Genomic DNA, 27,771 nt, shown 5'->3' on the forward strand with positions numbered 1-27,771 from the left:
GATCTTGCCTCTCCGTGTTATGGCTCAAAAGTCAGAAACTTTTTGCTCAGAAACAGCTTCTATAGTTTTAATCAATTTTTAGATTTTAATGTAAGTATAGGAATATTTTAGGTTTAAGATTTAACTTATATCTAAACATTTCATTTAGTGAAGTTTATTTTGTGATAGATTTATATGCATAAATTTTAAACGTTTGTATTTCAATTTTTTGTTGTGTTAATGATAACTGGATTTACTGACTTTTATGCTTGATTTTATGTATTATGTACTGAGGAAAAATTTGTAAAATTAATTACTCGTAATATATGAATTTGAATTTTGAAAGAGGGAATCTCGATTTGACAGTTGTTGGCTTACTAGTACGAACTGCGTATCCAAAAGTACGTACTAAATACGTTATTTTTATGAAAATGGACGTATGGACATAAATATGACATAAAAATTACGTACCTAGGACGTATGATGCTGTTCGGGTGACTAACATAAGAACGGTTCAGGCCGGTTCAAAGGACCATGCAATTATAAATTCTGTTAAATATAATAACATTCTCAACAAAAAACAACAAACAAAGAAAACCCATTACATAAATGATCTAATAGAAGCGAGACAAGAGATTTCTTTACGGCTCAGCCTTGTGCGTTAACCTTGCGCCGTGCCATCTACGTCGCGCCATTTCTTCTTTTTTTCTTCCGTTTGGGGCGAAAGTGGCGCCCCACCGCCCTTTCTTCGGGCGAAGCTATAAAACAACGTTAAACGCGGCCAATCGGCATCGTGAGTTAGTTTTTCTTTGGAGAAGAACCCACCCTTTGCTTTTGGTGTCTGTGGCTCCCAGACCATGAGGGTCCACCGGTACCTTGTGGTTAGTGTCTTTTTTTTTTATTTATTTAATTTTTCTTGTGAGGTTTTTGTGATGTTTATTGTGTTTAAACTGGGTTAAGTATTAAGATTTAGATTTTTTTTATTATTAGCTAAATGTTTTTCAATATAATTCAAAAAATATAAATATTTCTGAAAAAGAAATAAAAGCTAGACTATACCTAACTACTAATTATTAATAAACAATAATTATCAGACTTAAACTTAATGCCAAGGATAATTAAACTGTTTTACAAGTCGTAATAATAATCTCTCAAAATCTGAACAATTGACAATGCAAAATTAACTAAGAAAAAACAAAATATATTATTATCAGTGACAATGATCAAATGTACTTATGTTAATCAATATTATCTAATTGATCTAAAAGTACTCGTAATATCTTTAATATAATGTACCGGCTCAAATCTCCCTTTTACATTCAATTCTTTATCCAAGATGGAGTCCATCTGATTTTGAAACTGTCAGCAGTCATTTTTACATTTACAAAAATTAAAGTTTTAAATCTTAATTAGTTTGACAAAACATGAAAAGAGCACGTCAAAAGTTAGAGGAGTCAGAATAAAGATTTTGTTGCACTATAATAGACCTTGTACGTGCATAAAATATTAAATTCCTTATTTAGTTTTAAGTTTATCACAGCTTTCCGGATAGGTTAATAAACATTTTACTGAAGAATGAACCTAAAGAGAGCATTATTGTAAAAATACTGCTTCAAAAATATTTGAAAAATACGCTTCTTTAAGATTCGCCACGATTTTACTAAAGAAATTATAAGAAAAAAAGACATTTGTTGCCTTTTGCACTTGAAACTCTAAAAAATTTAAATATTTGCAGAGTATTTTAATTACCTGTTATTGACAATCTTTCTAATAAAATGAGTATAATAGAGATTAGGTTTGTTACACTATGGACTTTAGAAAAACAACTTTAACTACATTTTTTGAAAAAATACACTCCTTGACTAAAATTTCAATAGTTTTGAATTATTTTAAAGTTTGATCAAGATTTTCCTAAAGAAAAACATGCTCATAAAACACAGTATAGTATCCTACTATTTTTAAAAAATAAAAATATTTTATTAGTTTTGTGACAATTATCCTAACAAAATTACCATAAAGACCTTCTGTTGTATAGACGCTGAAAAAAATCCACTTAAAGAGAACATTTTTTGAAATATTTCGTCAAGACCATTCGAAAATTGCGTTCTTTGACCGAAATCTCTATAAATTTCATTTACTTCGAAGTTTTACTATGATTTTCTTAAAATTTTCGTTTATTGCACTATAAACTTGAAAAATTTTCAAAATAAAATTACCATAACAGGAATCACATTTGTTGCACCGTGGGACTTGAAAAACTAACTTAAAAAAGGCATTTTTGCGAAATACTTTTGAAAAAGTGTCTCGAAAATACGTTCTTGGACTTCTGATACTTTTGATTTATTTTACAGTTTGAAATCACGATTTTGGTAAAAAAAGCTTCGATCATAAAAAAAATGTTGCAGAACTAAAATATTTTAATATAGTTTTATGGAGAATTTATCAATAACGTGTATATTATAAAAAACACGTTTGTTGCACACTTTGTTTGGGACCTGAAAATTCCACTTAAAGGAAAATTTTTTTTAAACAATAGCATTTTTTTAACTTAAGGTTCTTAGGCTTTAAAAAAAAACCTAATAATCAAATATCATTTGTTGCACTATAAACCTCGAAAAGTTAAAGTATTTTCAGTACATTTCAAAACAGCTTAGTGAAACTAACTTCGTAAGAAAATTATCTTCAAAGGGAACACGTTTGTGTCACTATATTACTGACAAAATTAACTTAAAGCAGGCTTTTTTGTGAATTGTTTTCCAAAAATTGAAACTATTTTCACTTATTTCTTTTTTTTAAGTTCAGTCACGACTTTCCTAAAAAAAACATGATCATAAAACACATCATATAGTGTACTATTATTTTTAAAAAATAAAAATATTTTAATAGTTTTGTGAAAATGTTTCTAATAAAATTACCATACTGTATAGAGGCTCTAAGAGATCAACTTAAAGATTTCTTCAAGCATATTCGAAAATTGAAAAGTCTCTATAATTTTCATTTAATTTAAAGTGCCATCATATTTTTTTTTAAGTTACATTTATTGCACAACGAACCTTAAAAAATTTTTTTAATAAAATTATCATAATCGAAATCACGTTGGTTGCACTATGGGACTTAAAAAAACTAACCTAAAAAAGGCATTTTTGCGAAATGCTTTTAAAAAAGTGTCTCGAAAATACGTTCTTGTAAGTCCGTAAATTCCGATACTTTAAATTTATTTTAAAGTTTAATCACGATTTTGCTAAAAAAAGCTTCGATCAAGCACAGATCAAAAAAAATGTTGCAGAATTAACATTAAAAAACTAAAGTATTTTACTATAGTTTTATGAGAAATTTGTCAATGACATGTATACAGGGTGACTTTTATAAAAAGGTCATGCTTTTGGGGGATGATAGGGGACGTTCAAATTTAACTTTTGATATAAGATACTATGGGTCGGAAATGTCTCAGCAGCAAAATACAGGGGGTTAAAGTTTGTAAAAAAATCAAGAAATTAATTTTTAGTTTTTTGACTGTTTAAGATATCGGTGTCAAATTTTCTCAATAAAGCTACCTAATAAAAATGCTTTAAATGTAAAAAGTAAATGTTTTAGTTTCAACCAGTGGCGTAGATCAGATAGGCATTAGAGTAATTTTTTAATAAAAAAGATAGTACGCCACTGATAATTAAAAATTTTAAGAATCCTTGGTTTATTTAACAGAAAAAAAGGTATCCTGCATCTTTTTCCCAAAAGGCACCATTTTATCAGAATTTAAAAGTAAATAACTTTAATAAAAACTAAGAAAAAGAAAATTTATTGGACAACGTTAAAAAATACTAAATAATAAATAATAATAATTAATAATTAAATTAAAAGGTGCTCAAAGTGGCCGCCATTTTGTTGGATACAGAGCCTGCAGCCTGCAGCGTAATGTTAAATTGTCGTGAATTTTCTGAATAACTTCACCCCTATCTTTAATTTCGCCTGCAGCTACTGCAATGCGAGCCAAAAGATCATGTTTATCTGGTACAGGTGTAGAATAAATAAGTTGGTCCAAATGACCCCACAAATAAAAATCACAGGGATTTAAATCGGGGGAGCGCGCTGGCCAAGCCACTGGGCTTCCTCTCCCAATCCAACGTCTAGGATATCTTTGGTTCAAATATTCCCTGACAACGCGACCATAGTGTGCCGGACGACCATCATGTTGAAGCCACATTATTTGCCGAACATCCAATGGCACATCTTCTAAAAGTTCGGGCAGTATATCTCGAAGAAAAATCAAATAATTCCCTGCAACGAGACGTCTTGGCAAAATGTACGGACCAATCAAGTTCTCCCCTACAGTGACTACCCAAACATTCACAGAGAATTTTTGTTGGTAGCCACGGATAAATTTAGCATGAGGGTTTTCATCAGCCCAGATATGATTGTTTCTTGGGTTGAAATGTCCCTCTCGGCAAAACGTTGATTCGTCGCTAAACAAAATAGCTTGGCGAATGTCTGGGTGTTCAGACCCTTGTTGAAGATACCAAGTGACAAACGCAAACCTATTAGCATATTCTTGAAGCAACATATGCTGAACCTTCTGTTTTTTAAATCGATAAAGGTGGTTATCATGCAAAACTTTTCAAACCAACGTTTGGCTTATCCTCAGGTGATCAGCAATTTTTCGGGTACTTGTATTTGGATCCTCTTCAATATTGTCAAGTATTTCCTCCTCAACATTATCACGATCTTACACGAACGCTTATGCCTGGGTTCATGTTAATTTTTTGTTTTTATTTTTTTTAAGTAGGTACTTACTTGTAATTGTCCTCTCTCCCGTAGACTCCTGTCGACCTTAAGAAAAAATCTTCTCTCTGGGACCATTCGATTGGGAAAACGTTCAGCATAAATCGCGCGAGCCAATACAGCATTTCTTCTGGATTCACCAAAGGTTAAATGCATATCTGCCAATTCATTCCACGTAAATCGCTCCATAACATTCAAAATAAAGCAACGGTAGAACAACTACCTTATTTAAATTAATCAGGAAGATAACGTTATAACAAAGTTTTGATTCGTATGTCAAAAATATCTTAGTAACCGTCAAAGCTATTATTTATTTTGTTATCATGTCTCTCTTTGCAATTTGCGTGGCATTGAGTTAGCGGATATGCACACTCGGCGAATCCGATGAGTTCGTGTGAGACCAAATACAAGTACCCGAAAAAGACACCAACTTTATCCAATTAAAAAACAAAAGGTTCTGCATCTGTTGACCCATCTTCAACAAGGGCTAAACACCCAGACATTTTCCAAGCTTTTGGTTGTGGTGGCCTGCATGGTTTCTTAGCCAGCGAGATCCCCTAATTGAAATCCTTGTAATCTTATTTGTGGGATCAGTTTCATCTTCTTATTTACTCGACACCAGTTAAAGAATCATGTGGCTCGCATTGCCAGTAGCTGCAGGCGAACTTAAAGATAGGGGTGAAATTATTCAGAAAATTCACGACAATTTAACATTACGCTGCAGGCTCTGTATCCAACAAAATGGCGGCCACTTTGAGCACCTTTTAAATTAATTATTGATTATTATTATTTATTATTTAGTATTTTTTAACGTTATCCAATTTTTTTTTCCTTAGTTTTTATTAAAGTTATTTATTTTTAAATTCTGATAAAATGGTGTCTTTTGAGAAAAAGATGCAGGATACCTTTTTTTCTGTTAAATAAACCAAGGATTTTTAAAATTTTTGATTATTAGTGGCGTACTATTTTTTTTATTAAAGAAATACTCTAATGCCTATCTGATCTACGCCACTGGTTGAAACTAAAACATTTACTTTTTACATTTAAAGCATCTTTATTAGGTAGCTTTATTGAGAAAATTTGACACCGATATCTTAAACAGTCAAAAAACTAAAAATTAATTTCTTAATTTTTTTAAAAACACTAACCCCGCTGTATTTTGTTTCTGAGGCATTTCCGATCCAAAGTGTCCTATATCAAAAGTTGTATTTGAACGTCCCCTATCATCCCCCAAAAGCATGACCTTCTTATAACAATCACTCTGTATTATAAAAAACACGTTTGTTGCACTATAGGCCCTGAAAACTCCTCTTAACCAAAACATTTTTTGAAATGCTTGAAGTTTTGTAATGATGTTCTTTAAAAAGAACATCATTACACTATAAACCTTGAAAAGTTAAAATATTTTCAGAAAATTTCAATACAGCTTAGTGAAACGGTTGGTTGAAAGAGTTCAGAGAGTTCTCAAACTCTTTCAGTCAACGGTGAAACTAACTTCGTAAAAAAATTATCTTCAAAGAGAACACGTTAGAGTCACTAGGTGACTGAAAAAATTCACTTAAAGCAGGCATTTTTGTGAAATGTTTTTCCAAAAATTTGTGAAAAATACACCACTGAGCTGAAATTTCAATACTTTTGATTTATTTTAAGTGCAATTACGACTTTCCTAAAAACATGATCATAAAAAAACATGCACTCGCACTAATTACTTGAAAAAATTAAAAAATATTTAAATGCAGTTTTGCGGAAATTCTCTTAATGAAATGACCATCATAGAGAACACGTCTGTTGTACTAGGATCTCTGAAGAATCAACTTAAAGGGAGAAATTTTGGAAATTCTTCGCCAGGATTTTTCGATAATTACATTCCTTGAATGAAGTCTCTGTACTTTTCATTTATTTTAAGGTTTTATTGTGATTTTCTTAAAAAAAACTTGATATTAAAACATGATTTGTTGTACTATGGACCTTACAAAATCTACTTAAAAAGAGTACTTTTATGGAATAATTCTCTAAAAATATTTGGAAGAAACGCCCTTTTAGCAAAATGTTGATACTTTTGATTTATATTACGGTTATATTATAATTTTCTATGAACAATTTAATAAAAAAAAACAAAGAAATAATTGCACTATGAACCTTGAGCAATTAAAATATTTTCCGAGTATTTTAATTACAGGTTTTTGATAATCTTCGTAATAAAATAAAAAATTAACTTAAAGCACTGGGCATAAAAAACTAAAAATTCGATATTTTTGATTTATATAAAAGTTTCAAAAATATCACAATTTTTGAAGAAAATTTTATACAACCTTTGTATCAATAAATTCTCCTAATAAAATTATCGTCGCAGGTAGAAAACACGTTTGTTGCGCTATAACCCCTAAAAAATCAACCTAAGCGATTATTTCTTAAAATACTTCTCCAAAACCTTTTAGTAATGTTAATCAGCTCTCTTTTGATTTATTTATACTGAAAACTTCACCATCATAAAAACATTTGTTACGTCATTCATACGCATCAAAATAAAAAATAAAATACGATCCACGTGCAAGAGTTCATTGGCAAGTTCACTATCGGCAATTTATTAAAAAAAAAAAAAAAAAACTTTCACCGTCCTCGTCGGTAATGTTGTACCGATCGACAAAAACGGAAGGATACAAGAAAAAAAATTGCGCCCATAAACTACGAGATACGTAAGAGAAATTCCTAATTGCGCCAATAAATTTATTCGAAACCCGTTATTTGTGCGCAATTATACCGGATCTATTATTTTGGTTTTTTATATTATTATGGCGTTTATCCGGTTTAATGATCTTTTGAGCTTTTGGGCGTATACTATATTCACTTTAAAGCAGTATCATGAGATTTGGAGGCATTGCAGTTAGAAAATATTAATCTGTTTGGAGAATAATTACCAAGGATTTTATTACTTGAATTACAGACAGCCATGTATATCAATCTAAATACCTAGATTGGGGTGAGATTGTTAAATTTTAACTTTATTTCTTATATATTTTAAACCTTGGCCTATGTTTGTTTTAAACATTTTAAGTACTCTATTAAGGCCCAAAGAATAATAATTTAATACTAGTTTTAATATAGTCGTTAAGAGACCTCACTTATCTTAAAAAAAAAGATGATCAATCTTAGACTGTAAATGGGGGGAGATTGATTACATTCATTTTATAGCATGAAATAGTGGAGCTTTGAATAGAAAGTGAACAATCTCAACACAGGCCAATTCGGTCAAACAGTTTCTTGAAATTTGAAAAAGGGGTGAGATTGACCTGCGACGTTAGATTGCTCACACTATGCTTATAATAGCTTTGTTCCAAGCACTATATAGTTTAGCTGGACTACTGAAAATTGCCGTTTTAAAAAGGTTCTCTCGGGGCTTGGAACAAAGCTAATATTTAAGTTTATTTATATAAAAACAAACCATTAAAAAAAATAAAGAAAATGGGGTTTAGTAGTAGTAGGGCATAAGTATTCAACCTCCTCTTCATCTCTGTTAATATCGACATCATTTTCACTGACATCTAAATCAAAATTTTCATTTGCATCATCGTCACAGGACTCATCATATGTTTTCAGGGCTGAAACGCTTTGGCCTGGTTCAGCTGCTAACAGTTTTGTTTTACATCGAGATTTATCAGAGACGGAATTGTATCTCAAGTGTTTCAAAAAATCGATAAGAGAGCATCTCAGCTCGACTTCGTTAATAGCGTCTTGTGGCAGCGTTTCGAAAACGCGATTGGAATTAAATGGGGCAATACCACACGCTTCAAAATAGTCAAGTCAAAGTAAAAGTCAAAATATACTTTATTTGCTAAGTTTACAAACTTGTGCTAAAGCCTCCTAATCCTAGAATTTATAATACTAGTATTTATTTGGTTATACAGGATACAGGAGAAAAACAGAATACAGAATCGATTTTGATTGTACATAGAAGCATATTTTATATAATCAAAGAAAAAACCAAAAAAAAAGAAAAGAAAAGGCAAGAAACAACACAAAACAAAGACTAATAAATATAAGAGACTAATAAATATAAGAGAGTTTCTCGTAAGTGAGGAGGTGGGGATTGGAAGAGATAAGTTGCCCACTTGACGAGTATTATGACTGGTGCAGGATGGTGGACTTACGGACTTATGTATGAGTGTTGCAGTTTCCAATATAAAGAGTGAGAAAACTGTTAAAATTATTTCAGCTACAAAAAGAGGTTTACAAGAGACTCTCAGACCAACACCACACAGATACCTTAATGCTTTTTTCTGAATAGTAAAAATTATGTTAGGGAGTACCTTGGAGCACAAACCCCAAAATGGCAACCCATAACGGATATGAGAGTCTATTAAGGCGAAATAAACTGAACGAGCAAACAACCCCCCCAACTCATGCCTGGCAACCCTGACTGAAGTTTAGCAGCGAGGCCCAAAACGTGGTTGTTCAACCTTAAACCCTCATCACTGAAGAGGCCGAGAAATCGAGAATAATCCCCACCATGTAGTGGGCTTTGCTCATCAAACAAAAAACCCTCTACATTACACTTAAAGCCCAGAATAAAAGTCTTATCAACATTGAATAAGCTGATTGCAGATGCACCACTCTTTAATTTTGTGAAGGTCCTCTGCTATAAGAGATCTGACTACTTTTTGATCTTTGTTATGCCACAGAATTGTAGTATCATTGGCAAACTGAACCACTAGTTCATGCAGTGATAGAGAGCTTAAGTCATTAACGTATAATAAAAATAAAATAATCACCTATCACTGACCCTTAAGGTACACCACATTTAAGGTGTGCTATCCCTGACTATGGAGATGAAGAAAAAAGTGCTATAAAAAGAAAGTAAATTTCTTAAAGAAAGTAAAAGGCTGACAAATATTGGTGGATTGCACGGCAAGCAAGCAAACATTATATTATTTTCTTCACATTGCCTCAGAACATCTGGATTAAAATGCGAGGCTAGTTGTCTCCTATTAACACCTTTTTTTCCCTCGAGTTGTCTAGCATGTGGTAAGAAACAAGTGACAAACCAATCATTGAAGGTTGACATATCAATCCAGTCATGCGAGGTTCGATTATATCGTGTCCCCAGTGAGCAACATGGGCTGCCCTTGGGACCATTTTCTGTCCAAGTGTCCCATAGATTTTCCGACTTGTAGATTACGTAAAGTGGTAAAATTGTACCTGACCATAATAGCCAATTTTGAATGGTTGCATACTTTTTCAGGATATTTGGTACCTCTTCGGTAAATGCACCATTTTTTCCGGGGGTCATCTGAGACATTGGACTCGTCGTAATTAAAAATATCTTCGACAGGAACGTTTTTAATTGTTTTAAATTATCAAAATATTTTTGAATCAGGTCAGGAGATACTTCTGCCCGGCTTTTTTTTATATTACTTGCTAATCTTTTACCGGCAATATCTCGATGTCTCTTCAGCAAGCTATTGACCCAGTCATTCCAGGGATATTCTGCTGAAATTGAGGTACAGTTTTACTACTTTTGTCTAAAAAACATTCTCAAGTCTATGACGCTTAGGGGATAACCATAGTCTGCAGATCTTAAAATGCCGTTAATATGCAAAGCAAAATAATAGACGAAGGGTCCTGTTTACTTCTTAAGTAAAACAATCTGAAGATTGTGAAGTAAAACAATCTTAGGATTGTGAAGTGAACAGGACTCTTCGTCTATTATTTTCCTTTGCATAATGGTACTTTGCCCTGAAGAAATTTATGGTAATGCCGTTAATATGTCTGTAAAAAATATTTAACATTAATTTCTTAAATGTATTTAACGTGGGGTGACATTGATCACCTGATCAGTGTCACCCTATTTAATATTATCCGCCATGTTTAGAAAAATGCCGTCATGAAAATTGCAAAATACTTAAAACTACAAAACTACAAGCTTGAGGTAGGTTACTGCAATCTCGCGCCTAAAATCTTTTAAATTTATTGATTTCTTCCCATTGATTCTTCGGTAAAGCTGCAACGAATTTATTACTGCCATATCTATCATCCTTGTGAATAAACACCAGTACCACTTTTTGCCTCGGATGGCGATGCTATGCTTCTCCAAAAGCCAGTCATGGTGATCCACTCCTCCCATGTATTTATTGTAGTTGTATATCAGTCTAGGTTGGGAAACTGGCATGCGAGCTTTTTCCTTCCTATTCCAGCGTGGAACTGAGGCTACTGGCTCTACGTGATCAAAATTAGTGGCCATTGAAACACACTTATTGTCATTCCATTTAACAATTAGTATTTCATTTTTGATGTCGAATCTAAAATCATATGATCCACGAGACATTTTTTCTAGTTCCTTGGTTGATTGTAATGGGCACTGGGCTGTCCGATTTTCCCTTATCGTGCCACTCTAAATTTAAATTCTTTTAGCTTGTAAAATAGCCTATGACTACTAAAAAAATTATCGAAGTAGACGGAGTAGCTTTTCGGATTTTCCACAATTGATAGCATTTCTACAACCACCCTGGTACCCAAAGGCTCTTTTTGTTGATTTTCTCCTTTTCCAGCATAAAGTGAAAAAGAAACGCAATATGGCATAAGAAGGAGAGAACATATTTCACATAAGCTAAAGGTTGCGGGGTGGTTAAATATGTACAATCGTAGAGTGTTGCATCTTATTTGCTTCTTTTTCAAAATTCTTAAGTCAAGGATTCCTTCATATTTACATCGAAAAGTTAGATATCGGACTGACGTGCACAACTTGAATATTAGAAGAAAATAATTATTAACTATTCCTTCACACAATAAAGAATTTTTTAAGAGATCGTTTTCTTACTTAATAGCACACTATACTAACAAATATTGTATAAATGATTCTACCATGTCAGAAAAAACTTTTAAAATGAAAACTAAACTAATTCTAATAAATCAATAACAAATTACTCACTTAAGTATTTATAATAAAAAATTGTTTTTTATTTTTATTTTTAAATTATAAAATCGAATTATTTATATGTGCCAACCTTTTCCTTGTCCAATTCCAGTTCCTTTTCCTATTCTCTCCTTATCCCATCAGTATGCTTTTTATTCGGGTTGTATTAACTTTCTTCTTTTTTTCTTTAACTGGGAAAATGCTTTTGTTTATTATTTATAAGTGTCATTTATAATTTATAATTACTAAATTATATAGATAAGGCCTCAACAGAATTCAGGGAATCTCGCAGGGATTGTTCCCTGGAAGTCTGAAAACATGGCCTATTAGTCACCTTCTGGAATTTTATTTGTATTTGTATAAAATTTAAGTTCTATAGATATTTTTTAATTGTTTCAATACACATTAAATGTGCTCTTTGTAAAGAACGAACTATTCAATACGTGATATGCATTTGGTTTATAACAGAATTGTAATTTTTTATTTTTCTGGTGATTAATAAAACTCTTATTATTATTATTATTATTATTATATCCGTCTTCGCCACACATTGCCCATAGTTTATAACCAAAACGGATTGGCTTGGCTCTGGCAATGAATTGTTTTAACGAGTGCCGACCATAATACCTAACAATCATTTCATCAATTGACAGATTTCCTTGAAAAACTCCGAATTTTTTTGAAATTATTATAACTTTTTCAAATAATGGTCGTATTTTAAAATATTTATCATTTGTGTTATCTTTAGCTTTAGTATTGTCGACAAAATGAATACATGATTTTATTTCCAAGTAGGCATTTCTACTCATAGCATTTTTCACGATTGATTGGCCCAAATCGTCTTCATCGGACCAGTAATCTCTTTCAGAGGGTAAAGTATGATAGCCACTAAATATCAAAAAACCAATAAAAATCCTTATATCATCTTTTGATATTGTACATCCATGTCGATTCTTTTGGGTAACTGCATAGTTAGTAGTTTGTTCCCTTATCATGCTGTAAGTTTCATCATCGAAAAAGTGTTCAAATATGTTTACCACAGAGGAGTCTTTCAATGTAGCTTTCATATCATTCTCAGCTTGTAAAAAATCCTGTTCGGCTGTTTGAAGATTATATTTAGGGTCAGTTTTGATCCATTTAGTTTCAAGTTTTTGTGGTTTTTCAATTTTTGCTTTTTTTTTCTCAGGGAGTAGACGTGCCAATGGTAAGTTATTTTCTTCCTCGCTTTCGTCATCTTCGTTTGTCTGTATTTCTACATAACCAGCAATATCTTCTAAGATAGGGATTCCAGTTTCTTCATCGTTAAATACTTCCTCATCGGTTAGCTCATCAACATCGGGTGGCAACGCTAGTGTGTCCGCATCTATTTGCTCTGAGTACAGATACTGCACTGCATCTTCTAGATTTTTAAATATATCAGGTTTGCTCATTTTTATATCTAAAATAAAAAAAATCTCAAAATATAATAGTCGATGCACTTGATAAAAAAAATGTCTCCAACGAAGGTCCAATAAAATAAACACTTTCGGTCGTACAATAAAGTAAGGCACTAAATAGGACCGATTTACAATCAAACTAATGATATTGATGGTAGGCGCGGCTTAAAATTCACCAGACACATTTTGAACACCTGTTTGATGTTGTGATCTATAAATAGCTCGCTAATGTACACATGTATGTACATAATGTAAATAACATCAGAATCGTTGGTCTGTCAACGTATGGGCAGGCATTGTTGATGATTAATTAATTGGGCCATACCTTCTACCGGAACGGTTAACAGGATCTATTTATCTGCGTTTCTTGGAGGAAGCTCTCCCAGAACTCCTTCAAATGTTCCACTAAACGTTAGACAGCAAATGTGGTTTCAGTATGATGGAGCGCCGGCTCACTTTGCTGTACGAGTACGCGAGTATTTGGCTCAGCGGGTTGGGCACCGTTGGATTGCCAGAGGTGGAGCAGTTTCTTGGCCTCCTAGGTCACCCGATTTAACGTCGCTCGATTTTTTCTTGTGGGGACATGTAAAGTCTTTAGTCTACGAAACTCCAGTAGAATCAGAGCTAGACTTAATTGGACGAATAACAGCAGCATTTGAAATCATTCAAAACGGGGATCAAATTTTTAGTGTAGTTCGCCGAAAAATTTTTTTTTTAAATCAGAACAGCAGTTACAAGAATGTGTAACGGCTGATTTAGTAGTAGCACATCAGAGATGTTATGTGATGTTTTGAGTTCCACCATTAGAAGATCTTATATGTATGTAGAAAATAACTGATACTAGTTTGAAAAGCTATTATAAATGTGAAAAAATTGCCTATATGAGAATATATGAAGCATTTATTTATTAATTGATTTATTAGTAAAACGGTATCATCAACGAAACATAATAGTCAATCTCTGATAGTCCTGAAAATTATTAACTTATATTAAAAATAATATTGGTCCCAAAACCGTTTCTTGAGCAACGTAACGTAAATCTCTGTAGGATCACTATAATTGTCATTTATTTTAACCTTTTATAAACGCTTAGTTAAAAACGAATTTATTAAATTATTGGAAATACCTCTGACTTTAATATAATCCAAGTCCTCCTGTAAAATAGAGTCGTCCACCGTATCAAATGCATTTTTAATATTCGAAGGCCGCGTTTGAAACGTTAATATGACCATCTACATTGAAAACAATGGAGAGCGTTTTTGTCGCCGCGTCTCAAAAACGTTCATAAAAGCGTTTTCAAAATCAGTCGTTCACCTTCATAAGAACCAAAGCAATACACAAGTGCGTCCGGATCGCAACGTCTCTGTCGCAAGTTTGGCCGTAGCCTTAATGTCGACCTAAACAGCCCAATGGGGTCAACATAATCTGATAGAGTTTAACGCATCTCACGCTGATTAAAAAAAAGGCAGACTCTGCCACTGTCTTCATCAGTTCACTTGTTAGGTGTGGAGGTTAGCAGGAATATGTTTTGGCATTATCGTGTAGCGGATATAGCTAAAGCAGCTTCTCAAAAACTTAAGAGACTCTCTTTAAAACGAAAAGGCTATTCATATCGCAGCAGCTTTTAATGCAAGTTTCAGACCCGTCCATCACTTTTAAATATGGAGCTCTGCACCCAAACATCCTTGAAGCTGCTTGATTCTATTTAGAAGAGGACTGTACGTCTTATAGGAGATCCTAAAATAACTCAATAAAAGACTCAATGGCCCATATCATTCCACCTACAGCTATGCGTGCAGGATCTACTCTACATGCAGATGTAACTCATGAATATTGAGTGTATAAGCAGAAGTGCAAGTCTGTGGAATGAAATCTCCAAGTAACAGACACTTTCGTATCACTCATGATACTCAAGTACCATAGGGTTTACCCTTTTGTGTCAGTGTATTCCGTGAAAAAAAACGAAGATTATTAAATTATTTACCTTTCTAGTTTTTATAAACCCAACATGATGAACGTGTAAAATAACGAAACAAACATTACTGAAAAAAAAACATCATTACATACACAATAAAGTCGCACCTTTCCAATTTCTGTTTATGTTTAGTCATACAGTTAGTATTGGACTAATTAAAAGGCAAATGAACGATGAAAACGTGATGATGCCATCTTGAGACTTTCACTGAATAATTGGAAAAATTCATTTAGCAACACTTATTATATAACGACCCCAAGCAAGTTTAAATTCTAATCTGGGTTCGATACAACAAGAGGCAATTAAAGAAAGAAATGTAGCGGGATAACGAGGCTATTCGCACTAAAAAAAAAGCCCACGGACACATAAATTACGCATTTTACTGACCCTAATATGGTAACAACCGTAACAGTTTCACTTTCTTTCGGGTCCGAGGGTGTATATGGTTGGAAAGTTATGGCGTCATCGTTTGTTTTCAGTTTGTGGTCTTATGTAATAATTCACGTGTGAACGGATCTTGATTATGATGATGGGTGTGTGCTCATTTTTTTTTAATTACGCTAGTATTGAAAGATTTGAATGTCTTTATGATAAGCTTAAATACATTGACAAGATTATCGAAAAAAAAATTGACGTTTTAGTTTTTATGTAAGGTATATAGTGCAACAAACAATTTTATAACAAATACAACTTAGAAAAATAGATATTCTTATAACGCAGTAATAAGAATATCTATTTTTCTAAATTCAATAATTCTCATAGCACTTTCTAAAAACTACTTTAAGTTTATGGTACAGTTTTTTTCTGTAACATTATGACGAATTTGAAGAATTCTTAAGACTAAAAGATATTCTGAGCCTAATACTTAAAGGTCATAGTGCAACACACGGACCACAAATATAGAGAAATGCGTGTTGCCTAATGAACAGACAGAAATTCTGTTGACAGCTTTATTGACGTTGTTGACAGATACGGGGGCAACCATCTTGGTTGGCGTGTGGCGGGAAATTTAAGCCTGATCTATTGCCTGATATTTAGTGATGAGATATATTTAAATAGAATTTTATTAAAAAAAAACAATATGCTTATCAATTTAAAAATATCCATATTTAATTAAAATCGTTAATTAAAAAAATAAAAATATTGCATCTCAGACATCCCTCATCACTTTAATCAAGAATTAATACATCAACTAAAATATTATTTAATTTAAATTTGATTCTCAAGACATTGCTTATTGAGATATTTAGCTATAGACACTTACCAAAAATTATAAATTGGCACGATAGATATGGGACCAAATTTTAAATAAAAAAAACAAAACTAAATTGTCTTTTAAATATTTTACTTTAAGATGAAATAAAATAAATTTAACAAAGGGTTTTAAAATTAAATACTGCAAACTGTAAGTATGGTATTAATAAGACCTTTTATGTAAAAAATAGAGTTTTTACAGCTATAAAGCATATTTTAACTGAAAATCCTAATTTCTGGAGTTTCAGAAAAAATTACCTGCTTTTTTTTGTTTCCATAAGTGTATAAAACATTATAAGAAATATGTAACAAACATACCTAAATAAAAAATTAAACATATATATTTTTAACCATCGATACAATTGTAACAAAATAATATACATCCACATATTATGGAAAACAAACAAATAAATGTTATGGAAAACATAAACTCTTATAAAGACAGAAACTGAACCTATATCTTGAAACAAATCTGGCTTCTCATTGTAAATAAAGTTAATTAATATGACTAGATATAACACAAATACACATGTACAAGTTAATATGCATGTTTTTTTCCATTTAATTTTTTTAGTATAAGAAAATAAAAACAAAATATGACTTTTGATTTTTGGTTAGTCACAATTAGGTAAAGATGTCACAAGTCAATGGGGTTGTCTCCAGTAAGTATGGAACATGAAACATAAGAAAACAGATTAAGACAGTGTATTGTGTATACAATATTATATTCTAATTGGGTTAACACGTTGAAGAACACTACGAAATGTATATTGGTACACAGAATGGCACTATAATTTCTTTACTGGACTTTAAAACTAGACCCTGATAGACGTCGTTAAAATTAAAACATAATTTCAAAACACAAACAACAATAAATTATGTTATGTATTATTTATTTCACAAAAAAATGTATTTTTTATAGTCAACTCAAAAAGTAAGGAGAAAAATAACAAAAGTACAATTTTGTAGAAAAAAGGGCATTTATTTCCAACAGGTTTGTTACCCATTAACAGGAAAGTTAAAAAAAAAAGAAACAATAAAAATATGTTGAAGTTTGTACTGCAGCACATGCAAAGCAGGAAAGAAAAAAGAAAATAACAAAATTTGTATAAAAATGGAAAATAAAAATGCTTAACATTCTATTTACTTAAACAGACTATTTATTGCGTTTTTTCTTGACAACCTTTGCATCTAAAACTAGTCTCGCGACTATTTTTAGTGCACATTCTACACTTAAAAAAGCGGATTTTTTGTTAGATTTGCCTCCAGGAACTCCGGGAATTTTTTCTGGCCAATGTCTCCTTCTGCAAAGTGTTTTGATCGGGATTCGGTAAATTAGAACGTCGACTATGATGCTTCTATGTACGAATTATATTTGGAGCTTCTATATTTGGAGACTTTAACTTTTATTGGCTCATCTCTGAACTACAGGAAACGATAATTATGTGTTTTACAATATTTCCTATATAAAAAAAAGGAATTCCATATAGTCAGGTCCAGTAAGTATAAAATAGTTTTCTTATACCATCTGCTGGTCCTTCTTGTTGCATCATAAGTCGCTGTCATTTGATCCGGACCTATCAATTCCTGACATACAGTTATTAATTCCACATTATATGTGGCTACTTCTTCAGGCTTATTTTTATTTGTTTATCACAGTAATCATAAGCGGATGATTTATGGTGGTAATCATTAAAACACCTCTTCTATCTTTCCATTTACTAACGTATACTTGTTTCCTGCGAGCCCAAAAATGTTCACCACGTTTTAGTTTTTTGCTCACCACACATTTTGAATTATGTCGACGATTAGATCTAAGAGTACCAACAGTTTTTCAGATAAAGAAAAGCTGTTGTAATAATTGCCCATGAATAAATTACGCCCTTTTGATAGAAAGGGTTCTATTAGCCGAAGAACTATTTTTTCTATTACAGTATTATTTTCAGTGTTGTTGTGACTTGTAGAATTTTCTGTGTTAGATCTGCTATAAATTTCCAGGTTTAAGACATATCCCTCATCAACTTTATACTGTAGCGATGTTTTTTGTTCTTGATATAGATTCTAATTTTTAGGCGTTCACGAAAATGTTATAGTGATTCGTCAATTCTCTTATTGGTCCATAGACATTTTGATATGGAGTTATTAGCATATCAAGAAGAGTTTAAATTTTTTCTTTTCCTTTTGAATTTGGCTTAACATAAAACTCTAAATATTTGTTCAAATCTTCTAGCTGACATTTCAGGCAGTAATAAGTTTTGAGTATCGTGGCCATATGCATTTTAGCAGTTCAGGTATATTTATTATGTTCATGGTTGTGCCACATTTATCAAATTCGAGAGGACGTCAATCAGCGTCGCTGTCCTTCAACGTGTTAAAATTAAATCTCCTAATAAGTATTTCATCCTAATGATCCAAAATACATAAGTCTTTATTATTAGTAAGTGTTGATTATCACATTAGTTATGATTACAATTAAGGTTCTATATAGTAATAATACTTTAAACGATTTTTATAACATGATTTTAATTATGGGTCAGTAAATAAAATAGGACTGTAAAGAGCATAGCATTTACTATCAAAATATCTCAGGTAATTTAGGTATTTTAAAAAATAAGATATTACATACTAAAATCTTTAATATCATTAGCTAAAAAGTTAAAAAATTAAATTATTCTGATTGTGTATCATGACTATTAAATAAGGATATTCAAGATTTTTGTTTTTTTGACGGCATTTGAGATTGTCAAAACTTTCTGTGTGGTTTTGTTCTTCGTTGTGGTTTTGAAGTTGGCTTTTGATTTGATCCTTTAAATATTTATAAACCAACCAAAACTTTTTTCTAAATTGACTAAATGACAACGGCTATCCATAAATGTGCATAGCTTAAGGTGGATTAAGTCGATTAGGGAAATCAGTTTTTGAGAAGGATATGTTAATCTGGATGTGTCATCAATTTCTTTAAATTGAACAAATAGGTGTTTCTACTCCATGTGAATATCATTTCTACCCAAGAACCAGAAAAGTGTTTGGAGCAAACTCGATAATTGGTGACAAGATTTTTGTAAAGCCGGCCCCAGACGATGTGTGTATGTGGCGAACGTTCGGCATTCGCGGTATTTCGCGGAGCGTGTGAGAGGTTAAGTGCGTGTATCATTCGGCATTCGGCCGCTATCCGAACTGCTGTCGGTTTTAGGGCACGCATCAAAGGAGGACGCGCTCATTCGCGTTAGCTCCCAGACGGTGTGCTTAGCTACGCACACTTATTTGCCTATTTTGTCTTCATTCAGAGGCCCTGTGGCGAACGTTTGCGAACAAAGATGCGATGTGGAATATATCTAGGGATGATACAAAATATTAGGAACAGTTCTTTTGGAACAGTTCCAAACGAGTAACGGCTGTAACAGGTATTAATTTAAAATTTAAGAAAATACTAGTTCCAAGATATCAACTGTTCCGAAGTAATAGAATATAACAGATTACAGACGGAACAGTGGGAATAGCAAAAGAGAGAGAACAGAATAGCGAAGAATATGCGATTTTAGCATCAGCATCATTCTTTTACACCTCAAAATCCAAAACTTTATTAATTTTTCATAACCGTTTCGTTTCCCCTTAAAGTAGATATTAAATTAAATTTTATATCGTGTCAAAGTTGTTTAACGATCTCGGTTGGAACTGTTATTAAGTAACAGGTATTTGGAACTGTTTCCGGAACAGGAACGTAACGGAACAGTTCCAAAAAAATACTAGTCTGTACCATCCCTAAATATATCCCGAATGCCGCAGCGTGTGGGGGTGGGGGGGGGTAGCCGAAGCCGCAGTACGAAGGTACATTCGCCGAATACACACATCGTCTGGGGCCGGCTTAAGGATGGATTCAATGGAAATTAAAAAATTTTATGATTTCTGTGACTGTCTGGGCAATTCCTAATATACAAACTAGTGCATAAAGGATATTTGCATGAATATCTTAATCTAGATGAAGACAAGGAAAAAGAAATAGTTGATATTTTCCCAGTGAAGGTTCAAGAATTAAAACTGAATTGTAAAAAAAAAGTTACATTAAAAACAGTGACTTAGATATGTCCAAAATAGGATTAAATCTATAATTATATCCTGGAAAATGATAATACATCCAAGATGCCTCTAAACATATTATTAGAAAACACTTAGGTATGTCATAATTGAAATTTACCTGTCTCCTGCTCTATGTAGTTGCACGATGATTCGATGTTGGCACGTCTGTAAAATAATTTATCAACCCAGGACTCAAAAAAACTATAAAAAGCTATAAAATTACTTAAAAACTTTAAATTGAAAGAAAATCATGAGGCTTGGCTTGTTTTCCACCCGAAGAGAACTTAAAAAAGCAATCGTCAAATACGACAGTTAAAATGTCATTAACGTCACTACTGTCATATTTGATGTATGTCAAAAATTAGACAATCAGAATGAATCGGTCATCTTGGGTGGCAGACTATTCCGCCCCGCCACATTCAACCTTCATACCGGTGGTGCAACAGATGTTTTCAATAATTGGTTCGCAGCATGTGTTGCACTATGGAAAAATTAGATAGTGCCACAAATGTTTTTAATAATTGACTTTAATTGGTTCAAAATGATGGATAAATTAATTGAATAATTAAATTTAAGCCTCACAATGCAATGGGTGATCATTAACTTCCTAACTTTGTTGGTTTTGATGTAGACAATGAGAAAAAAGCTTTTAGTAATTGCAGATATATTGCATCAAACTTTAATTCATATTTTATAGATAGTATAGAAAAAATTGATGAGGTCAATCCACATGCTTAAAATTTTAGATTTAGAATTTCAAATAGTTAATGCATGAAAAATAGTAGAAAAAAAGTAAAACTGGTATATTTCCAGATAAACTTAAATGTAGTACGCCTATAAGCATATGTTGTATTTCTCTACCAAAAGTTAGTAATATTAAATGTTAGTGAATACCAACCAATAAAAAGATTATAGGTACCTTATATTGATAAAATATTGGAAATAGCTGTATATAATCAAGTTCTTGAACATATTACATCATGTCATGTGAATCTGCCCTTGAGCTAAACGAACTAAGGCCAGTGTAGGTAGAGTTTTAATGACACTTAATAGCAACCTGTCCCATCCCGACGAGGTTCTGCCCTTTAACTCTTTGAATATGGATTTAATTAACCCAACATCAACTTATATCAATGTAATAGAAAAAAGTTTCTGATACATTGATATGAGTTAGAAAATGCTTAGATGACACGGTATGTGGGAGGTTCTTTGATATTTGAACTAGCAGTAATCCTAGTGGGACTATTAATGTGAAATTTGATATTAAATGAGATAAATAAATTCTGAAACACCTTTAAATAATTTCCGGAAGGTTCAAGGAAATCTACATTAAAGTCGCCTGACAGTACAAGTTTCGAATTCATCGAGATGCTGAACAAAATTACCTCCAGCTTAATCAAAAATACTTGAAAGCTTGTAGCTCGAGATTTATATAAAATATTCAAAGTATTTTTCTTCTAGCAAGTAACTAAACCTATCAATATATATAAAATATAATTCATATCGTTCCTTAACCATAATTAAAGTTCTGCCATGGACCGCATTTGTTCTGTTACATCTACAGAAATTTACATAATATTTAAGACAAAACAGGTAAACTTTAAGAATATTTTATTGTAATTCGTAGATATTACGATAAACTCACTTTTATTATTTATTTTGTTACATTATGGACTTTTAAACATTATTTTCCGCGCCATGACTAAAATGGTATCGCTATTCCTAATTAGGTAATTCAGATTTATGGACATCTGTTGACCTATGAATCTTAATACATAAACTCAAAAAAAAAAGTTTCCCTAATGCTTATGGGGTCTTTCAGTTATTTTTTTGTCATAATTATCCTTATAAATTAAGCAGCCTAGAAGATACTTTTGTTGCACTATGAACCTTAAAAATTCGCCTAAAAAAAAGCAATTTTCTAAACTTTTTCCCAAAAAAAAATTAAAATCCCATTACATACGCCCAAACTTAAAAAAAAATTTTTATTCTCCCTGATCTAACTTTTTTCAATTCATCTAACAATAAATAATCAAGTTTTAAACTTAATAACACGTTTTTATCTCATAAGTAAAAAATAATCTTATTGAGGAATTAGGAAGTTCATATTTTTTTAACCACATAGCTTTGTTTTTTTTTTACAGGTTGCCTTATTGGCAACACTTAATGTTACGTGGACAAATGCCAAAGCAGTTGTAGCCAATCGAAACGCAAAAGATGTTTCAGCAGTCAAAGAAGGGTAAGAGTCATGTAGCATTAAATATGCTATTTTATATCAGAATTCTTGTATAATATTGCATCTTTAGAAATTTGAGGGGTCACATACCTTACAACATTGGTGCAACAATTTTTAAGGGCTAAGCAGTTAAAAATTTCACTTTAATGAGCTCTAGATTAAGAACTGTTTAGTTAAGACTAATAAAGAGAGTGAAGCTAAAATAGTTTATTTTTATCTTAACTCGTGTTGGCTCTACAGCCTTAAAAAGTCATAAAAAGTTGAAATTGTCAATATCTCGAGGAAAATGTGACATGTGACTAATCAAATTTCAAAAAATTTCAGCCAGAATCTAAAAAACTTATTAATTTTCTTAGAAGTGCCCAAAAAAGATCCGACGAAGGTTACGACTATCCGCACCCCGCAATCGGATTAAGCGGATCCGGTGCCGATTTCGGTCAGTCCGGATCTGGCGCGGCCGCTGTTGGAGGTGTCGCGAACGCGCATGTTTCCTTCGATGTCGGACACGTTGACATACAGCACGTCGATGTGAAACAAGTGTCGGACTTAGGAACCGGGGCTAGTGGATTTGGTAAGTAATTTTCCAAGACTATATCCCTTCTTCTAACTAAGTTAATTTTAGGGGGAGGTTTAGGTTTACAAGGCGGGTTTGCAGACAATCTTCACGGAGGAGTTGATATTCAACATGTCGCGGATATAGAACATCATCACGTTGTAGACGATCATCATCACATTGATCATCACGATATTGATCACCATCACGTTGATCATCACGACCATCACGATCCGGGCTATTGGAAAAAGAAAGTGACCTGGAAAAAGGGCTGGAAAAAGATCTGGAAAACCGCCCAAAAGAAAATCTGGAAGGTGCAATGGAAGAAGTACTGGAAACCGATTTGGGTGCCTACCAAAAAGCCCGGCTGGAAAGAAATTCAGGTGCCCGATTGGAAGAAAGTGTGGAAGCCTGTGTGGAAGCCCATCAAGGTGCCCGCCTGGAAAGAGATTCAAGTGCCAGACTGGAAGAAAATTTGGAAACCTGTATGGAAACCGATACAAGTGCCCGCATGGAAAGAAATACAGGTACGTCATTTATTTTCTAAGCTTTCATTATTATTAATTATAAATTATAAATTATAGATCCTTGGATATTGGAGTATTTCCATCATTGTTAGTTACACTGTACCTATTTTTAAGTCTGGAGACCGTGAAAATATTGAGAATTTTAACAGAATTGTTTGCCTGCAATCTGCTATTCCGAAACTCCTGGATAGTCTTATTTATGACCAATGGTATTTTTATAGTAAGGAGCAATTGATCAGTGAGCAGCATGGCTTTAGGACCGATATGTCTACTTTGACAAACTTGTTGGTTTTCCAGCGGAAATTGTTGAGTGGTGATTATTGAGGGGTCAGGTTGATGCCATATACACCGACTTCTCCAAGGCATTCGACAAGGTCGATCCTACTATACTGCTTTGGTTCTTCGAATCTTATGGTTGCTTGGTTTAGGGACTTTTTTGTCAGGCAGGACTCAGCAGACGAAAATCGGAAATTTCAGATCAAGTGGTGTAAGTGTAAGTTCTGGAGTTTCCCAAGGGGAGCATTGTTCTCCTTTACTATTTATCATTTTCTTAAATGATATAAATAAGTGCATTAGGAGCAGTTTTTTTTTGGTTTTTTCCGACGATGTCAAGTTTTATAGGGAAGTAGAATCTTCTTCTGATCAAGTTTTATTACAGAGTAACTTAGATATGCTCAATCAATGGTGTATTGCTAATGAACCGTTTCTGAATGTGAGTAAATGTAAGTTTATTAGTTTCTACAAGAAAAATAAAAGGCTTGACTCATTTTACAATATAGAGGGCGTTTCTCTTCAGTCATGTAATATTATTAAGGATCATAGTGTTTAGTTTGATAAGCACCTAAACTTTAACACACATATAACAAAATTATGACTATTTTGCTTTAATTTATAGCCCGTTCAGTAGTAGTTCGTTTAACTAGTTGCCCGGAAGACGTTGCTAATTTTCAGAATAAGCAGTTTAAGCAAGATCTAAATTTTTCATTCCGATTAGCCAAAGTTAAGGAAATGTCTTAAGCCCAAAATCAAATGCACACGGTTGTGATTCAATATCAGCGTCAATGTTGCAACGCACTGTATTCTCAAAGCCATCTCCACACATTACGCATATTATAAACTGTTGCCTAGAAACTGGGTATTTCCCTGGTATGTGGAAAACTTCCCTCTTAACACCTTTGATTAAGTTAATAATCCGAGTAATTTCTATGACCTTAAACCAATTTTAATTATCCCGATCATCGCTAAAGTTTTGGAAAAGTTTATACAGCCGCAAATTTATGACTTTCTCACCTCTAATAATATTATTCTGCATAAGCAATATGGGTTTAAAAAACAACATAGCACGACATCTGTCCTACTAAACGTTACCCAAGAGATAATTTCTGCAATGGATAAAGGTGACTCTATAGCACTTATAATGCTTGACTTTTCCAAAGCATTTGACACCTTGGATCATTATTTGCTTTTAGCAAAATTGGCTTATTATGGCTTTGATAATATTTCTCAAATATTTTTTAGATCCTACTTATCCAACAAAAGGCAAATGGTGGTCTTGGAAGATCAAACTTTTTTAAATAACCAATATATAACATCTGGAGTAGCTTAGGGATCTGTTTTGGGGCCTCTCTTATTTCTGATGTATGTTTCTGATTTGTCTAAAGTTGTAAAATACTGCCAGATCCAGGGGTTCGCAGATGATATGCAAATTCATCATTCTTTTAAAGCTGAATCTGTATTAGAGGCATCAAATAAAATAAGCGACGATCTTTCTAGAATTTCCTTTTTTTCCTCTCAAAATAACTTAAAACTCAATCCTTCAAAGTGTTGTGTTATGTGCTTTACCTCTAAGAACAAAAAAAGATTTGCATTGAACGAAAGAAAATGAAGTATGAAATCTTTATTGGGTGTTAGGCTAAAATATTATTTTGTATTTGAATTTCTTTGTTTTGTAATGGGGTTTGATCCCGTAAATAAAGAATAAATTATTACATTGTTTTTTCTGTACAGGTTCCCGATTGGAAGAAAATCTGGAAGCCAGTTTGGAAAGAGATCCAGGTACCAGCCTGGAAAGACATTCAGGTGCCAGCATGGAAAAAGTATTGGTATCCCGTATGGGTAAAGGAAGGAATCCACGGAGACCACTTCTTAGGCAAAGATCACGAAGGTAACGAATACACGGCCCACGACATCTGGAAAAAGAAACTGGTCTGGAAAGCCGCCTGGAAAAAGTACTGGAAACCAGCCAAGAAGCAAATCTGGGTCAAGGACAAAAAACTTGAATGGAAAGAAGCCTGGAAACAGATATGGCGCACCGAGAAAAAACAGATCTGGGTAGCGGACAAGAAACTCGTCTGGAAAGAGGCGTGGAAGCAAATCTGGCGCACCGAAAAGAAACAAATATGGGTGTCCGATAAGAAACTGGAATGGAAAGAGGCCTGGAAACAGATATGGCGCACCGAGAAGAAACAAATTTGGATCCCGGACAAGAAGTTGGAATGGAAAGAGGCGTGGAAGAAGATATGGGTGCCGGACTATAAAACCATATGGGTGCCAGCGTGGAAAGAAATCTGGAAACCGGTGATAATCCAGGAATGGTTCCCGAGTCCGGATCACCATGACCACCATCACGAGGAGCATGGGTGGGATCGGGCAGACCAGCAGGAGTCCAACAATGTGACAAAGAGACACGTTAATGCGACTGACGTGCAGCAAAAGAGCTGACGTAGCTGAGTGAAAGCTTTATGCTGAATGTACCTGTAAATAGTAGAATTAGGTTCTGTGATTCGTAGAGATCAGATTAGATGGTCCATATTGTTTTGAATTACCGTTATTAGGTGTACGAACTAGTCTTGTTTATAAATTTTAATGTTGTATATTTGTAAATAAATTATTTTTATTAAATTTGTTTTTCAATTTTTTTGGGACGAATTAAAGGCAAGGCAATTCTGATCTTTACCGGTCATGCGCCCAATTAAACTTAATTTTCTTTGAAATTTTAAAGAACATTTAAATAAAACTAACTGCTGTGCAATAGTGTAAAAAATTATTGCTCCGAATTAACCTCATTTTTCTCCAAAACTATGAGAAATATTGAAATTAAACAATCTGCTATGTATTCAAAAAATTTTACTTGAGAAATGTTATTAAGGCTTTATAAGGCAATCAATTTAATAATGTTCAGGTTATTCATGTCTTTTGCCTTGGCTGCAAATGCTTAAGTACCTGCTTAAGTAGATGCAATTTTTGCATTTTCAAATTTTATTCTGCATGCAAAGGAATCAACAATATCTGGGATATCTAGGTTAACCTCACTTTTCTCTAAAACTATAAGGAATATTTAAGGTATAAACTGATATGCAATCAGAAAACTTTATAATTATTAATTGAAGCGCTCGGGGTAAAGTCCAGTTCAAAGATTTATTAGAATCTTTGATGTGTCGCAGATGCCGCAATAACTAGTCCGTGCGCTTATGTCGTATTTATTGTCGCATGATATACATGTTTAAATGGCAATATTTTATATTGTATATCTATGAAATCATTTTAAATATACGTAAAACCCCATGTTTTATACTATTTTTTATTTTTTTTTCAAAAATGTCCATTTTTAAAAAGAAAATATCACAAGAAAATAATATCAAAAAATTGACCGCGGACTAAAATCCAAGCATCTTTGCCTTCTCACCTCTTTTTAGCCAGTCTATTAAACAAAGATAAAACACCATGCGTTCTGGCGTTCCTACTTTAGGCTGTGCAAGTGATTGTGTATCTCTCTCTATCCCACTGATTTTGAGGATTACAGGGCCGTACCCAGATAAATTTTTGGGCTGTTTTTGTATATGCTGGATATAGCTGATAAAAGAAGAATAATAACCAAACCGATTTAAGATTGCTAGGTTAGTTATAATTTTACTATTAATCTCGTCAAACAAGTATAGATTTAAATCCCCCACAAAGATATCAACCTGATTCTCAAAAGGTTTGGAGAAATAAGCCTCACCATCAGTTAGGAAACCAGGTACATTAGTATAAAAGAGACTGTATATGC

The 27,771-nt window shown here is 32.9% G+C and overlaps 1 protein-coding gene across 1 annotated transcript; it reads left to right on the forward strand.

Moving 5' to 3' along the window:
• The first annotated feature begins 764 nt into the window (after nt 1-764).
• On the forward strand, nt 765-26,624 carry LOC126733686 (uncharacterized). Its single transcript, XM_050437088.1, has 5 exons — nt 765-860; nt 22,552-22,646; nt 23,000-23,214; nt 23,266-23,723; nt 25,731-26,624. Exons 1-5 carry the CDS (start codon nt 837-839, stop codon nt 26,442-26,444), a joined length of 1,506 nt encoding a protein of 501 aa, XP_050293045.1. The 5' UTR covers nt 765-836; the 3' UTR covers nt 26,445-26,624.
• Nucleotides 26,625-27,771: the final 1,147 nt, after the last annotated feature.

This window comes from Anthonomus grandis, chromosome 1 (genome assembly GCF_022605725.1).
Source record: "Anthonomus grandis grandis chromosome 1, icAntGran1.3, whole genome shotgun sequence".
Taxonomy (NCBI): Eukaryota; Metazoa; Arthropoda; class Insecta; order Coleoptera; family Curculionidae; genus Anthonomus; species Anthonomus grandis.